The 17,274-nt window shown below is 34.0% G+C and overlaps 2 protein-coding genes and 1 pseudogene across 2 annotated transcripts; 2 read left to right on the top strand and 1 right to left on the bottom strand.

Annotated features, from left to right (window-relative positions):
* Nucleotides 1–1,503: 1,503 nt before the first annotated feature.
* LOC121785789 (rac-like GTP-binding protein 5) lies at nt 1,504–4,679 on the top strand. The gene is made up of 8 exons (XM_042184231.1): nt 1,504–1,593; nt 1,813–2,030; nt 2,639–2,726; nt 2,807–2,916; nt 3,270–3,333; nt 3,957–4,021; nt 4,134–4,199; nt 4,272–4,679. The coding sequence occupies exons 2-8, from the start codon at nt 1,932–1,934 to the stop codon at nt 4,374–4,376; spliced, it is 597 nt and encodes a 198-aa protein (XP_042040165.1). The 5' UTR covers nt 1,504–1,593; nt 1,813–1,931; the 3' UTR covers nt 4,377–4,679.
* A 1,525-nt stretch (nt 4,680–6,204) lies between these two features.
* Nucleotides 6,205–8,461, top strand: LOC121787835 (annotated as a pseudogene).
* Nucleotides 8,462–8,579: 118 nt separating this feature from the next.
* On the bottom strand, nt 8,580–10,728 carry LOC121787834. The gene is made up of 2 exons (XM_042186677.1): nt 10,275–10,728; nt 8,580–9,561 (listed from the first exon to the last, which is right to left on the bottom strand). Exons 1-2 carry the CDS (start codon nt 10,569–10,571, stop codon nt 8,722–8,724), a joined length of 1,137 nt encoding a protein of 378 aa, XP_042042611.1. The 5' UTR covers nt 10,572–10,728; the 3' UTR covers nt 8,580–8,721.
* Nucleotides 10,729–17,274: the final 6,546 nt, after the last annotated feature.

Here is a 17,274-nt window from a genome sequence, read left to right as displayed (position 1 = left end):
ACCAAAGATAAGCAATGTGTTCATAATTATAGTATTATCATAAACTTGGATGTATGATTATTTCATAATTTCATAAAAAAAAAAAAAAAAAAACTCCACTAGTTTCAGAGCATCCGCAGCGGTGGCGAAAGACGCCACCGCCGTCCGCGCCGTTGGCAAGGCGCAGGACCGCCGCCGCTGCAGCCGCGCCGCTGGCACGGCGCTGCTCGATGTATCGAGCACGTCCGTGCCAGCGGACGCACACGTGGCGCGCTCCCATTCGTCAACGGCATAGCCGTTGTGTTTAAACTTTTTTTTATTTTTTTTTTAAAAATCGGTATTTAATTATAAATAATGCTAAAAAATAAAAATAAAATATTTTCCAAATCCCAAAAATATGGCCGTTTTTTTCCCGTTTTTTCTGAATTTTTTTGATTTTTTTTTATTTTTTTTTTCCCCAAAATCATCTATAAATACACAAATTCATCATCCATTTATCACATCAAATCATCTCTCATTCATCTCTCATTCATAATTCTCATACAAACTATCAACACATTCATCACCCACTCAAAATCTCAAATGGATTTCACCCATATTATGGCGGAAGCGGAACGCGAAGAACAAGAATACTACGAACAACATCGTGCCGCTTACGAAGCATATGTCGCGGCGAATACCCCTGCTCCTCCTCCTCAACGAACCAGATCAAATCGACGGTACATCCATCGTGACCGGGAGGGAGCCCACGAAAGGGCCGAGGGCGGCTAGCTTCTACGACGAGGACGAAGCCGGAAGCTCAACAGCGAGGTCTCCCCTACGCCGAGGCGAGCATACGACGGTTGGCCAGAGGATCGAGACAAGACACACAATGCGCGATACTCGAATCCACAATCAACTACAAGAAGACCTAATCAACCACATGTGGGCGAAATTCGGCAACGAGTAGTGTCATTTTTAATTTTTAGGATTTTAATTATGTAATTTTTAATTTTTAGGATTTTAATTATGTAATTTTTAATTTTTAGGATTTTAATTATGCAATGTTTAATTTTATTTGTCATTTGTAATATTTATTGTGGGTTTTAAATGAATTTTAATATTATGGAAATGTTTTTGTGTAATTGAATTTTATATTAATTGTGCTCGTCCTTGCGGAAGAGCACAGTTGTGGGTGTTGTGCTCTTGCCAGAGAGCAGACATGAATAGTACCGCCCGGGCCCACAATCGTGCCGCTGGCAAGAGCACGGTTGTGGATGCTCTCATGTCTAATTTATGGAGTAGTAGTTGATATATACCAAAGAAAAGCATAACTAAATTACATTATCCTCAAAATCCTTTCCTTCACATGAAAAAACATGTGAAATTTAATGTGCATTCAATTTTGGCAAAAATATTGAATCTTGAAAACCAAACTAAATTTCCCAAAAAAAAATGATGTTTTTTCTGTTTATGTGTTAGCAAATAATAAGATGACACATGGAGTCATATGCTGCTACTTCTATAGCTGTGTCGTAGCTGGCTCTCTCACATTTGTATTTAAAAAACTCCATTTTCTCTCTCACTGATAATCTCTCTCTCTGCGAAAATCACCACCTCTCTCTCTCACTTATGGTAATGTGCTTCCTCTCTCTCTAGTAGCTCTATTTGTCTCTCATTTTCTCTCATTAGCTGCTTGTTTCTGAATTTTGACTGACAATGAATGCGGCTGGTGAATTTGGTGTCGTGCGGTTGGTGATTTGTACTGTAATTAGGTTTTAATTTCGAGGTTAGGGTTTTGATTTGGTGTTAATTGGAGATTTCTAACTGTTTTCCTCGTGATTCCCTGTGCAGCTAAGCAGTTCATTGGCTGCTAACCGGAGCTGCAGAGGAGTTGCGTGAGTTGGGGGATTGGGGAAATTGGAGCTGAGATAATTGTTCGGCCGGTAATAGGGGAACTTTCCGGCGCGGAGATGAGCGCTTCTAGGTTTATTAAGTGCGTGACGGTGGGCGACGGAGCTGTGGGTAAAACTTGCTTGCTCATTTCTTACACTAGCAACACTTTTCCCACTGTAAGTTTTGTTCTCCGATTCTATTGATTTTTTGTTTTAATTTTTCATTCAGTTGCTGTGATTATTTTGATTGGGTAAGAGCAGGCAATGTTGATGTTGGTATTGTTCAAGCTTTTGTAGTCAATTTAGTTCTGGCATGGTAGGGAACCGAGGGTTTTTTTCCTTGCATAATGGAGCATTCTAATATTGATAGGATCTGTTAAATTATAAATTATTAATGAGTACCTGAGATTAATATAGTTTTGAACAATCAGAAGTGTGAAAAAGAGGAGGATTGGGAATTTGGGATATGCTTTTGACTGGATCCTTTTACCTTTTTTGTCACCCACAGCCTCCTTTTTCCAAATTATCAGTTTTGTTTTTAATTTTTTAAACATTTTTTTACTTCATGTGGTTTAGCTTTATCTTTTGTTCGTTGTTACATGAATAAAAATTCAAAAACAGTAATGTATCCTTGGATATGTAGATTCCTTTCTTCTTTTTAGTGTTTCCTGATTTACTTTTCACTGTGTTGCCTTTTCACATGCTATTATAGTTTTCAACAGTGGATTTTTTTCTTCTTAGCTACTAGGTTTCTAACTGGATCTTTTTTGGTTTGGTCTAAACAGGATTACGTCCCGACTGTTTTCGATAATTTCAGTGCCAATGTCGTTGTGGACGGAAGCACTGTTAATCTGGGATTGTGGGATACTGCTGGTAAAATGATGGTTCCATGCATATCTTCTATCTCATCTTTAAGGAAACTATGGAACAGGTAGTCACTCTTTATTGTATAGGTCAAGAGGATTACAACAGATTGAGACCGTTGAGCTACCGTGGAGCTGATGTCTTCATACTCGCCTTCTCTCTTATTAGCAAGGCCAGCTATGAGAATGTCTCTAAGAAGGTGAGCCCTCATTTACCTTAGTGGGGTAGGAATCCTGACCTCTTCAGTTTGTTTGATCTCTAGAATAACAGGTTATTAAAAGGGGAAAAGTAAATTTAGAAATGCAAGAGTAGCTTACTTCTAATTTGCTTCATTTTACCGTTGATCAATATTTTCTTGGCACTTTGTTAACCTCTTTAATAGCTTTTAGTTCTTTCTTGTACACCATTTTTTCACTGAATAAGGTGGAGGGCTTTTGATAGCATGAACTTTGTTATGCCACATCACCCAGACTTGCACCCTCACCATGTCCTGCTGAAAGTAGAAAAAGCAGTGGATTATGTTGTGCTGATTGTTTGTCTTTCATTTTTCAGTGGATTCCTGAATTAAGGCATTATGCTCCTGGAGTTCCAATAATCCTTGTGGGGACAAAGCTTGGTAAGGATCTGATTCTATATTTCTTCCACTGCACAGGACTAATTTCCCACATGCCCTTTTTTGCCTGAAACATTGTTTACAGTTAATTATGCCCATTTGCTGTCTGATTATCCTGACATTAGGTTATTACAATGCTCAAAATTTTAGTGTTCAATTAATTTTTCTATATTTTCACATGGCATATATCATGTAATACATTTTGTATTGAAGCTACCACATTATTCATTGACATTCTCATAGTATTTTTAGTAGAATCTATTGGACTTAACAGTATTACGATCGAAACATTTACCGTTGCAACTGAGCTTGGTAATACACACGATTCTGCATCTTTTCTTCTTTGTCCATGCAAGGATGGGAGGGATTTGTATTGTCATGAATTTAATCCTTAATGAAGAATGACCTCATGTAAACAAGCTATTGAACATTTTATGGCTGTTGTGTTTCGTGTAATGTACAACATGTTATGAAATTTGTAAGCCAATAGTAAACTACCAAGACACACACACACACATGAGGGGGATGGAGGAACACATGTGGGCTTCACTTTCTCCCGCTTTTCCTGCTTTGATAATTCTTTATTCTTTTTATAGTGGTCCAATTGGAAACTTATTGACTTGCAGATCTTCGAGAGGATAAGCAGTTCTTTGTGGACCACCCGGGAGCAGTGCCCATTACGACAGCACAGGTACATTGCGATATAAATTCAGCCGTTCATCCTCCAACTATCTTGCCTCTTTACCTACAAGTGGAGTATGCCTTTGTGAAAGTAAAGAGCGATTTTCCTTTTCCTTTCGTAGGGAGAGGACTTGAAGAAATCGATTGGAGCTGCTGCTTACATCGAATGCAGTGCTAAGACACAACAGGTTTGACCCGGACTACAAATTTTCAGTGGATACATTATCTGTCATAATATTTTCATCTTCCTAACATTGCAGAATGTGAAAGCTGTCTTCGATGCAGCAATCAAGGTTGTTTTGCAGCCACCCAAGCAAAAGAAGAAAAAGAAGAGAAAGGGCCAAAAGGCTTGCAGGATATTATAATTGGCAACGAGGATCGATCCTGTTGTTTTAAAAGTGTACTACTCTCTACTCCTACTCTCCTTTAAAGATGCAAATGACGTGAGCTCTATATTCTTAACTTGACTGTATTAGGGAGATACCTTGAAGCATCGACTAGTCGATTTCACTTTCTTAGTTATAGTTTTTTCACAATGTATGTTTGTGATTTGAGATGTGTGGTAATATGAAAATATCCTCCATTTTAGGCCCTGGATTGAACTGCTTGTGCATACTAATCTCCTACTCTATTATGTAAAAGAATATTTATATATATTGTGTTATTCTTTTGGTGGTGTTTTTTTCTTCAAAATAACATCATACTGCTATAATTGCCTGTATTCGTATGTATGAAGACATGGAGAGAGAGAGATCCAAATACGACGCCTGTTCATATCTGTTTTCACTTTTCATCAAAAGATGCCCATGAGTAGGCAAGGCGACGGACAGACGAAGACAAATATTGATTACTCGAGATTAAATTGACTTTAAGGTATTAGAGTCAAACCAAATGAATAAAACGTGAACTAAAGAAGAACAATGCCCACAAAATACTTCTCACACAAGTTAACATAACATTTCTCGTTAACTATATTGATTGATTTTTTTTTTAAATTGAAAACACCCATTGTGGGTGTAATATATTCGTTGAATCTTTCAAAGGATTCAATGTTGTAGCAAATGGTTAGAACCTTTTCCTTTGAGTGCATTTCACACATGTTTCCAAACAATAGTTGTTGCTTAATACCACAATAATTGTAAATTATAAATTGTTCAAGCAATTATTTAGTGAAATCTCTAGCCGTCCTTTTATGCATGAGAAAAGCAAGAAGGCGAGGCCCCTACTATTTCCAATGTTTTTCCACTTCCCTTTTAAGCTTTTTCAGTTACCTTCATTTATTTCTAATGTTTTTAACAGAGTAGGTACACTATTTAATGAAATATGGCACCAATTCAAATAAAAATATACACTTCGAAATATTGCACCAGTTCCAATATAATTGGTACTACTAATTAATAAAAAAAATTGTAAATATATTGAGAATGAAAAAATGATCACTCATAAAGCATGGAGAGTAGTATATAAAATTAGTAGATTTAAGATAATTACATATGTTATACTAATATTTTGATAAGCACACAGTTTACGTTTGTATTTGTTACGTTTTCTCGTACACATTTGTTTTTACTCTATTATACTCTCCCGGTCCCAGTTTAAGAGTAAGATTTAGTTATAGCAAGATTTAGTTATGACACGGAATTTAAGAAATTTGTGGAGTGTGTAATAAATGAAGTGAGGTAGTAGTTATTGGAGTTTGTAATAATTGAAGTGATATAGTGGAAAGTGAGATCTTTTTTACTTTTTGTATGTTTAGAATTTTGTTTTGTTTTATTTTTATGAAAGTAATGACATTTGAGTGTGAATTTGATGAATAATGAGGTTAAATTTGATATCGTAGATTCTAAATGTGACTCTTAAAGTTCAATTTATTATTTTTCAATAATTTTAAATGTTATGGATGTTATGTCAAAACTTAATAACATAACAAATGCAGCTTTAGCCTTTAAATGTTATGCATGCTATGTCAAAAATTAATAAAGAATTATAATTTTAAATGTATAAAACAATCTAACTAATATGCATGGATTACTATATAGATAACGAATTTTGTGTGCAATGTACATAGGATAATATTTTTTTCAAGATAACAAGCTATTGATAATGTCTATGAACAGAAATTGATTAATTTTTGTATAAAGTAAATTGAGACTATTTTTAAGAGAGGAAGAAAGTATATTAAAGTAACTAATCTTTCTTGTGTTTTGTCGTTAAAAAATTGTGCATCATTTTCGAATATGATTCTTTGCTTAGCTCTTGCAATCTACGGTTTGTTTATTACTCTCCCAAATTCCCCCAATTCTGCTTCCAAAAATCCACGCGAATTCATCTCGGAGAGCGAATCCGTGCGGCCGAATCCGTTGATCGAACAATCCACCTCCTAATTTGCTGCAGAAATCGCCTCAGATCTTTGTCAATGGCGAAGAAGTCCAGACCTAGCACCTTGTCCGTTTATCTTTACGTCCCAAACATAATCGGTAAGCACTGATTTCTCAACACTATCGCTTCTGCACTTAATCCGTGATTTAACTGATGTATTCTTCACTCATGGACAGGTTATGTAAGGATTTTAATGAATTGCTATGCTTTCGCGATATGCTTTAAGAACAAGTATCTTTTCTCCCTTTTGTATTTTGTTAGGTGAGCTTCTGTCTCTATTTTGCTCATTTTTCGTTTTGATGAATCATTATTGTGAATCTAATGTTGTGCATTTTGTAAAACAAAATTATAGCTTTGTGTGTGATGCTTTGGATGGATGGTTTGCACGCAAATTGAATCAAGGTTAGGGTTTATGATTTGATTTTCTCTTTTGATAAGCGTGGATTGAATTTGAGAGGCATTGCATAGCTTGCTGGTTAATGTATTGTATGCTTGAATGTTGGCACATTTTAATGCAAAATTGGTCATTCATAGTGTGGATTAGTCTCACCTGCTTATTACGGTAAAATTTGGAATAACATGTTGAACCTTGTGTTTCTAGTTTCGACATTTGGTGCTGTTCTTGACATGGTTACAGACAAGTATCTTTTGGTTGTTCGTTTGTAATACGATGTCATGGTGTTTATTTAATGCAGTACATCTGTATTAGTAAGCTTGCATTTTAATTATTTCTGAAAAAAAGTGATACAGTTTGATCCATTTTTACATTGCAGGATTAGTACAACTTGTCTGTTAGTTGTACTGTCCCAAGTTTATAGGTAAATTTGATTAGGTTTTACGGAATTCGAATTTCTACAAACACACTACGATGTTAGTCCTCACTCATGATGATGTTGTGCAGGCTTGGGTTGATTTTCTTGTCATTGCTTGCTCTAGACATTGCCTGTCATTGGTTGCAAATGTATAGGTATATGCTCTGTTTCAGACCTTCCGATGTGTTTGTTCTTTCCTCGGAGTTAGCTCCTGTGTTTACTTAATACTTTGTCTCCAGTACCTTCTTGGTGGGCAAGAGTAGCCATAAAGATGTTAAAGATAGCAGCAGCTGGCTTTTCAAGCTCTACTACAGGAATCGGAAGTTTATGGGTTATTGTTGTGTTTCCTGTGAGGTAGCCGTTCTCTTACTAGAGATGTGTCTCAAGTTTTGATTTGTTACGTAATTTGTTGGCTTGGATGACAGGTGCTTTATATTATATTGTTTCTTCTGGCAAATAATCCGACTGAGAACCTTATTGAAGTAAGTCTCGCCTTACTTGAGCGTGTCATATAGCATGATATGAGACATATACTTATAGCATCCTATTGTTTGTTACTTTTCTCTCAGGTTTGATCAAATGTTTCAACACAAAACTGGCTCTACCTGACTTTACTTCCTTTGAGTCTCGTTGGATGGGCGATCAAACAACTAATTAATATCATACAGGTCAAGAGTTGATACCAAGAAATGGTGTTCCTCGTTTTATCTAATGATGTCTCAACAAATGCTATGCCATGTGCATTAATCTTACTTGTAATATCTTCTATTTCTGAATTACTCTCGCAAGTTCATAGTTTTCCTCTCCCGCATCAACATGACAATTAGAGTAGTCCCGAAAAAGTATAGTAGATGTGACTCTCCGGATCATTTCTGCATTCTCCTTCATCGTGCCTATCCTCAGCTCCAACTGATCATTCGTTTTCTGGTTGCAGATGAAGACAGCTGCAGATGCATGTATACTCTATGACATTGCAAAGAAGCAGTAGGGGGGATGGCCGGCCTTGCTTCGTAGTATTTTGTTTGTTTCGCGCAGCATGTTGATGAGTAGGGACTGGCATCAGAAGCTGATTAAGAGCTTGTCGATGAACTCAAACAAGATAACGTGTCTCGACTGTACACAACCAGAGGGTCGTGTTTTACATCTCTTCTCTTACGTACTCATGTCTGAAAATCACCTGTTGATTCACTTTGTAGAAATGTAAAAAATGGTTAGGCCGTTTATTCAAATGAAGCTCAGATTTATTCTTGATCTCTGAATTATTTCATTTAATGATATATCAATCTTAATCTATGATTTTATTACATCTCTTTGATTGCTTCATGATGATACAGTATCAAATGAGAAATTACAATATACTAGTATACATCAAGTATATATAGAGGCAAAAATGCATTTATTTTTAAAATTAACAGTAAAAATACAAAGCTGCAACGATGAGCTTTGGCTCTCAATTCACTAAATCAATTACCTTCAAGATCCTCAGCTACATAGCATAACTCAAGATTCATAATGAATGTCAATAGAGACTAAATCCAAAATACTGGCTAACTAGAAGAGCAAGCCCAAGCGCGATCGCGATGAGGGAAGATGCCCATGTTAGCTTCTCCGTTATCCGAGGAACTCTCTCCTTCAGCGCCTCGCTACATGAGCCTATAAAGACGGTATAACTTCCCATCGCAATGACAGTCCCGACTAGAAACATCAACAAAAACGCAGCACCAGCTAGTCGGGAAGGCAAAGCAAGTGCGGGTAAGATCATCATCAACGCATCAGGCTGAAGCCCGTGAACAATTCCTGTGGCAAATGTAGCAAACCCAATCTTCTTCTTTCCAACTGGCTGGCTCACAAGGTCTTCGTACTCACTAACATCACATTCGCCATTTTCTAAGGCGACACAAGGCACAGGGACCTCTGAAGCTTCCCGGATCCCCATTCCACCAATAACGAGCAGAGTTAAGCCCACGACTCTGGTTCCCCAATTTCTGATTACCTCAATATGAAGTCGGTCTTTCAAGAGTAAAAACAACAGGCCGAACAGTAACTGGCCAGCATCGTGCCCACATCCCCATAGAGCACCAACAGCAGCACTTTCCATTTTTGTGCGGCCGATTGAGAGTGGTGCTAATGCAGCAAGGTGATCTGGGCCAGATAGCGTGTGCAGACAGCCAGCAAAAAAGCCCGTCCACGCACTGCTTAAAAACTCACTGCGGACGAGAGTGCTACCAACTGCAGCTGCAGCTGGACCTCCTGATTTGGCTTCTGTTTGGAAACTTGCAAAGGCTGGAGATACAGTAGCTGGATGGAGAAACGTTAAAATGAATGCTGATAGTAGTATTACCTTCCCAGCGTTAACCAACTGTAACAGATTTTTAAACAATCAATATCATTGGGTCAACTAGCTCATTCATCCTGATTTTCAATACGTGACCATTAATTATTACTTCGACGAGAGCTCTTATCTCTATACACAAAACATAAGGGGATCTTAGAAAGCAGCATAACACATTTTGTCACATAAGCAACCATACATATACTTATGATTCAGTAACTAGCACTTGACATATTCTAATCATATAAGTTACTATCAAATGGAAAACAAGCTCGATTAAACGAACTAGATCACTTGTTACACTTTTGACACAAAACACAGATTTTGGTGAGCAGCATTCTGCAATGTCATTTTCTTTCTCAGCTATTCCAGCTAGGAAAATCCGAGTTTCAGTGTTTGAAAGAGAAATATTGATTTCAGCAAAAAAGCCTTGATCTTACTCATATTCCTAACATTATCTAATTCTTCCTAAATTCCAAATTTTGTGGTTTTTTCTCATTGATTAAAGCATACTGTAATTTCCAATGCTACAAAGATTAAATCTTTAGCAACATGATCACATATTAAAAGCCCAACATACCAATTCAAAGCCACATTCAACCCAATTTTTATCAAATCGAAGAAAGGAATTCACTGCAAGGCTACTAAAAAAATTCTCACAAAAACAAGCAAATTAAACCCAAAAATTGAACATAATCACTCAGACAATTAAAACTAACAAAAACAAATCCAATTCAAACCTTCTGTTGCCGAGACAATTTCTGAGCAAACCATTTGAGAAACCCGGGCTCCGGCGCAGACACATTCCCCGAATCCACAACAGGCTCCAAATTGATCTCCGGCGAATCATCCACACCTCTGCGGGGGAATATCCCGGAGCTGTTCACATTGATCCTGCAGGAAACCGACTTCAATCGGCGCGGAAACGGAGGCGGTCCGAGCCTCTGGGGCGAGTCTGCTTGAGCGAGCTGTGGAAGAAACGGCGAATTGAGGCGGCGGTTGAGAGGAAGGGAATTAGAGTAGATCAACCTCTCCATTTTTGTTGTTGCTGATTCTGCCCACCAACTGCTCGAGGAAATTCGCCCCCTTTATTTGATCAAAGGATTTGAGAATTGGATGGATTATAGGGTTGAAAAGATGAGTTAAAGAAGATAATGCATTTAGACTGTTGGATTTGTGTATCTACGCTTGGTTGACACTCAAATTTAAACACTCTCTCTCCCCCTTTACTAAGTTCTCACAAAATCAATGCTTTTCTTAATATTTTTCATTTCTTATTTTAAAAATTACTTTTTCCTCTATTATTATTATTATTATTATTATTATTATTATTATTATTATTATTATTATTATTATTATTATTATTATTATTATTGCGGTCTTGTATCATGGCTATTTTATGATTTGCGGTTCTGCCGGAGATTTATGTTTTCTATACTTTTAATTGAGTTTATTTCTTTTTTTATATATACATTTTATTGCATTTTATCTTTTGCTTTTAATTTATTTGTTGGTTATTTTATTTTATAAGTTTTGATTATCATAAATAATTATAAATTGCAGCAAAAACTAAATCATAATTATTGATCACCTAAATTTTAATATTAAAATTATTAAATAAAAACAAAGAAAAATTATTAATCTTAATTCCAAAATTTGATTGCAAAAGAGTTGTACTCTATTTAAAGTTTTACTACTATAAGCTAGGGAGAAAAGAAAATTGATGATTCTTAATAGACTCATATCCACATTATTTGAACTTTTAACAAAGAATAAGCACGACTTAGTTATAATCAAAATTAATTGGTCAAGAGTTAGAAACTTAGAATAGTTATGATCATGGGAATAAATGAGCAACTTTTATTCGTAATTCTAAATAATTAAAATAGCACATTGTTTGAACGAGTTGAAGGTGACGTTGTGGCCTAATTACATCCACAGTTGCACTCCTTATCGCAAGCAAAAGTGTTAGGTGGATCTTTATTTTGTCATCTTATCAAAAGTCTTTTTTTAACACAACTACTTTGTCGAACATTTTGAAAAAAAATATACTAAGATAACTTATCACTAAAAATAAAAATACTTTTATCTATACTTTATTTCATTTTTCTATTTTATTCTTTCCATCCAATGCACAAATTAAAGTTGCATATAGCCCGTACTGACAACGCAATTGGTTCCGGAAGGGCAGATTTGCAAGAATAGCCACCGATAGAGTTTCACTACTGTCGTGTAGTTGCAACACCTCTAATGCACAAGTGTAATATCTTGGTAGATGAGCTTCTGACAGGACAGTACCAGAAGTTGCATATAATCACGACCACTCAAAGAAAGAGTCATCTTCTTTGAGACCGGAGAGTATTATAAAAATAATTTAATAAATAATTGAAGTTATGATCGTTGATTTGGCCCAACAAACTACGTATTGTTATATGGGTCAGAAACTCAGTAGATTTCTGAGACCACCCCCATCGGTGACTTTGAGATGGAGGCAAACACATAAGACAAAATAGAAAGAAATAAAAATAAAGCAAAAATTAAATAACACAACCCAACCTCCAATTTGAGGGCTTGTCAGTCGACCCAACATAAAGTGGAGGGCAAAGGACACATGTCAATTTTCTATTGGCTCAATATATTATTATTTTTGCTTTTTTTATTTACTGTTAATTATTGATTAATCATTACTTTATTTATGTACATGTTTTAGAATTTTATACTATAAATATGAAATGTAAATATTTTAGATAATCACATTTTGAATATTTTGAACATTGTGAATTTATAATATTTTTATTACTTTTAGTTATTAATTTAATTTATTTAATTATTATTATATTGTCTTTATATATCATTTCAAAACTCATGTGAATTATTCTTACAAACATTCATGTGAGCCCCTCTTGTGAAAAATTCACGTGAACTAGTTCATTTTATTTTTAATTAATTATTATTTCTTTATTATTTGCTACTTTTTTTTATTTTGCTTCATTTTTTCTATATATATCCCACTAAGCATGCTCTTTACAAACAAACTAACTTTCTTTTCATTCTTGTTTTGATAAATTTGGTTTCGTGGATCCAAATTATCCGGACTTTCGTCCTTGTTTCCCAAACCATCAAAATTCCCAAAATTATCAACAATTATCATAATATCCAAACTCCCAATTTTTTTCAAATCCGGAGTATTCACAAAACCTTGAATTTTCTCCAAATCTAAGCCAAATTCCTACATCTACTGAAATTCCCACGTCTGTAAATATCTCCTGCAATTTGTTCGGAAATGTCCAACAAGCGAACAAAAATCAGAGGAGCTCAAAAAATGTAAGTTGGGGTGTGAAAGAAGATATATCACTTATGTCTTCTTGGATCTACGCAAGCGAAGATAGTGTGCGTGGTAAAAATCAGAAGGAAGATTTGATTGAGCACATTTGGATTAAATTTGGCACAAACAATTAAATACATACTAATGTTTATCTTGTTTAAGCTAGCTTTTTTTCACTCTCCATTTGTATTTTGGTTTGTTTATTTTTATTATCGTATTGTATTTTTTAATGTGTGTAATTTATTATTATATTGTGCTTTAATTATTTGAATATCTAATATTTTCTATTTTTAATTTTGAATCATATACTTTTTTATTATAATTTTTAGCCATTATTTAATATATTTAAATTAATTATAAATCAAAATATAAATATATATTATATGAAAAAGAAAATATTTAATTGGGTTGGGTTGAGGTCACTGATGGAAGTAAAAAAATTGATGGGGGTTGAATTGAGTGAAGGTTGTATATGTGGAGGATAGAGAAATGAATATTTTATTAAAAGTTGATTAAAGTTGGGTTGGGTGAGGGTCACGGATGAAGATAGTAGCCTAAGGGGTATAGTCAACTAGCATATGACTCATTCATCTTTAACGAAATGGAGATCAATTCGTGTCTTTGAATATATAAAGCAATCCTAAATTCTTGGATCAGTTACTGTCCCACTGTTTAAAAAGCCACAAATCAGCACGGGAAATAATCATTGAATCCATCGTCGATTAACTTTGGTTAATGACAAAAAAAATCTCGAGCTAGTGTGACATTTTGGGCTCATTGATCGAGATAATAGTAGTACACATATTGGTGGTTCAATTTCCATGTTTACTCCTAACTAGTGGTCGTGTCTATTCTAATTTATTGTTCAATTGCTTTTTTTTTTCATAGTTTGTCCGTGATATCGTATGTTGGTCCATCTCTATATTCATAACTATCCATTTCATCTTAATCCTTATGACTAATTTAATCCTATTTTATTTTATCTATTTCTTACTTTTATTTCATCAACGAATCGATTGTCACCATATTTAGACTAATTTAATTGATTTTTTTCTCTTTAAAGACAACCCAGGACAATTTCATTTATTGCTACTATTAGTTTATTTTATTTTCAATAAAGGGGGAGAGTGCATTAGACCATCTTCAATCATACTCCAAAAATGAGTTTTGGTGTAGAAATATTCTCCAACCATACAATAAATACAAATTCATTTTTGATGTTTTTTTAAAAAATACCAAGTATGGTGTTGCTGCAAAAAATTTGTGAGACAAAAACTCAAAAATGGTGTAAATTTTGAATTTGGTGTAAATGGTCGGGGTAAACTACTTTATAATGTGACGTATAGTAAAAAATGAATTTGAGTTTGATGTAAATGGTTGGAGATGGTCTTAATAGATATTTCAAGTTATATATATAGGGTTGCATTAGCATTAGCATGTTATTCGATCTGTACAATCTGAAAGCTAGTTTCAAATTTTCAATAATATAGATACCATATATCTATAAGAAGGGCCAGCCCTTTTTTGCAATTATGTTTTTCAAAGGTTGGGCCATTTTGTAGGTATATTGAAAAGTATTACTACATTTTATAGACTTCCTTTGTACTTACTATATGCTAATTTCTTGTGTTTCTTTTATGGGTCGCAATTTTTAAATATTCGTAGATAGTTGATAAATTATGTTAGTAGTACTTCTCTCCCATTATAGTTGAGTTATATTCATTTTTTAATCATCTCATTGTGATTAACATATTTCTCTTTAATACAAAAATTAATATATTAATTTTTTTAATTTATTTTCTCTTCATTTAACTCAGTAAATTTGTTAATTTATACACTCATGATAAACACATCCACTAATAAGGAAGTGTCATATGAGCTAATTTTATTTATGTCCTATTTTGAGGGTGGGATTGGAGAAATTAAGAATCTATTTTCTTTTGAAATTGTTTTATGATGTCTTATTTTTATAATAAAATATGCTTGAAATGTGATTTTATGTGCTATTTATTGTAAAAGTGAAATCTTGCTCATAATTTTTATGTGCTATTTATAGTAAAAGTGCACTTTGGCTCATAAAGTAGAACATATCAAAATGAAAAAATATGGACATCTATTGTTGGACGAAGGAAATATAGAAATAATTATGAGAGCATTTAGCTTTTGGTAAGGTAGATTCATATTAAACTAGATCACAATTTATTTTCCAAAAAAAGCACTTTCCAAATTAGGATAGCACCCCACACTATTACATCCACTTATAAAAGAAAACATGACGCTGCCAGCTGTTTGTCACATGATCTTTACAAGTTTTAAATTGACTTTTATATTATATGATTAACTTATAATAATTTGTTTTTGTATGTTATCCTTCTTTAGAAAAAATATAATGATAAGATTGAAAATTTAAACACGATTCGCCATTAAAGCATATGAATCAACTTATAACAATTTCTCTTTCTCCGCGCAATTTTTGTTGCATAAATGTGACCAATAATTTCACTCGATCCACAAATTGTAACTCAAACCAATTTGCAATTTGTTCATAAAAACTAATTTCATAAATATGCTACTATTACTTATTGATTAGGTAAAATTAACCACTTAATAATAAGAAATTCAACTAAAAATTAAACAGATCAATAAATTTGTTAAATAATGAGTAACATTGTGGGGGGGGGGGAGTAGAAGAATGTGGTATGGAGATTTAATGAAACCAAAATCGACTGGATGCTTTGGATTTATTCATTTCAAAAGGGAATTTTTATCTTATACTACTATACTAGTGTATGACAATGGTTTTTTAAAAATTTTATTCAATTTTTATTTAATTTTAATTTTTTATTTTTGTTGGTGAGTGAAACTTCTTTGTCCTTTGCCCTTTGCCCTTTGGCCTTTTTATTGTCTTTGTTTTCAGAGTGAACTACATTAATAGTCCCTGAACTTGTCGAAAAATGCACCAATGGTCCATAAAATATTTTTTTTATCATTTTTAGTACGATAAGACTAAAGTAACCTTAAGCACCACTAGTGTGAATATTTAATGTTTGAGGGCATTTTGGACCTTTCTACTCTCCCTTTAAATTTTTTTTTATTTTTTCTTCAATAATCATTTTCTTTTAAAAACTCAATTAAACCCTCATTTAAATAATATTTGAAACTTTATGATTGCAAAAATTTAAATAAAAAACCTAATGTTTAAATTATGCTTTATTTATTTTTATAATTAAATATTACAGCTCGCGATGATTTGTTGAATCTGAGAGGAATGGTTTTTTGTTGATGTGATTTTGAAGATAGGATGGTTTTGAATTATGATGATTAATTTCGAGTTTCGTAGCCTCTGTTTGTTGCTGGATTTGGATTACAAACTCCGGATTTAAATGAAGAATTTTATTTTGGCAAAACTAGCACGAAGAAATTAGGGGTAAATCCACTTTTCATACAAAATGTTTTACACTTGTTTTAATCTGATATAAAAAGTTTTAAGTTTACATAATTAGTACAAAAGGTTAGGTTGACGTTTAATTTCAATACAAACCGTTACTACAGCATTAACTCCGTTAATTATGTGCTTATATGGCATGTGACTCATCAACTAATTAAAAAATCAAAATTCTAGATAAAAACTCCTCAACTCCCATAAGCAACTCTTGACTTCATTCTTCAAAGACCTGTGAACCAAGAGAGCATTACATCCACTTCTCACAATAAAACTTCTCTATCTCTCTCTTTATTTCATTTTTTTCTCGTGGAGGTAAAGGCAGTCGCGATGATCCCTTATGGAGCTTTGAGTTCATCTCTATCAAAAAGTAAGATGAGTGAATGGTCATTTTAAAGGCAATGCTAAGTTGGCAAACGATTTGTTCCTTCCTTTTATATTCATTTTGGTATATTTTGATGAGTCACATGCCACATAAGCACACAATTAACGGAGTTAGTGTTGTACTAACGGTTTGTATTAAAATTAAACGTCGACATAACTTTTTGTACTAATTATGTAAACTTAAAACTTTTTGTATCAAATTGAAATAAGTGTAAAACATTTTGTACGAAAAGTGTATTTACTCAATTAAAAAAATGATGTTTAAAGAGTAACGTGAATTAAAAGACTTGATTGAGTTTACCCTGGCATAGAAAACAGAACTCGTGAGTCGAACAACGGTGAATGCACCGGATGGAAAATGTGGGTGCCGGACTGCTTGGACGGGTGCCATCCGTTGTAGTTTTTGTAGAGGGGGTATGAATATCGTATTTTTTTAAGTAGAGGTATGGTTGAAGTATGTGAGTTGTGGCCAAGCGAAAAATTGAAGAGAATGATAACATAGCCGATGAAATGTAGTTAGAGTATGAATGAGATGTGGATTGCGGATGACATAAGGTCGTCATCAGCATCGGTCGCCTAACCCCATCCT

Source organism: Salvia splendens, chromosome 22 (genome assembly GCF_004379255.2).
Source record: "Salvia splendens isolate huo1 chromosome 22, SspV2, whole genome shotgun sequence".
Lineage (NCBI taxonomy): Eukaryota > Viridiplantae > Streptophyta > Magnoliopsida > Lamiales > Lamiaceae > Salvia > Salvia splendens.
Note: the sequence above shows the minus strand (reverse complement) of the source record. Positions and strands in the feature narration are given on the sequence as shown.

Excerpts from the sequence above, each read along its gene's own strand:
- LOC121787834 (XM_042186677.1), bottom strand. The coding sequence starts at position 10,571 with ATGGAGAGGTTGATCTACTCTAATTCCCTTCCTCTCAACCGCCGCCTC. Across the intron at positions 9,562-10,274 it reads AATTGTCTCGGCAACAGAAG|TTGGTTAACGCTGGGAAGGT; the intron begins GTTTGAATTGGA and ends AATCTGTTACAG.
- LOC121785789 (XM_042184231.1), top strand. The coding sequence starts at position 1,932 with ATGAGCGCTTCTAGGTTTATTAAGTGCGTGACGGTGGGCGACGGAGCT. Across the intron at positions 3,334-3,956 it reads CCTTGTGGGGACAAAGCTTG|ATCTTCGAGAGGATAAGCAG; the intron begins GTAAGGATCTGA and ends ATTGACTTGCAG. Across the intron at positions 4,022-4,133 it reads TGCCCATTACGACAGCACAG|GGAGAGGACTTGAAGAAATC; the intron begins GTACATTGCGAT and ends TTCCTTTCGTAG.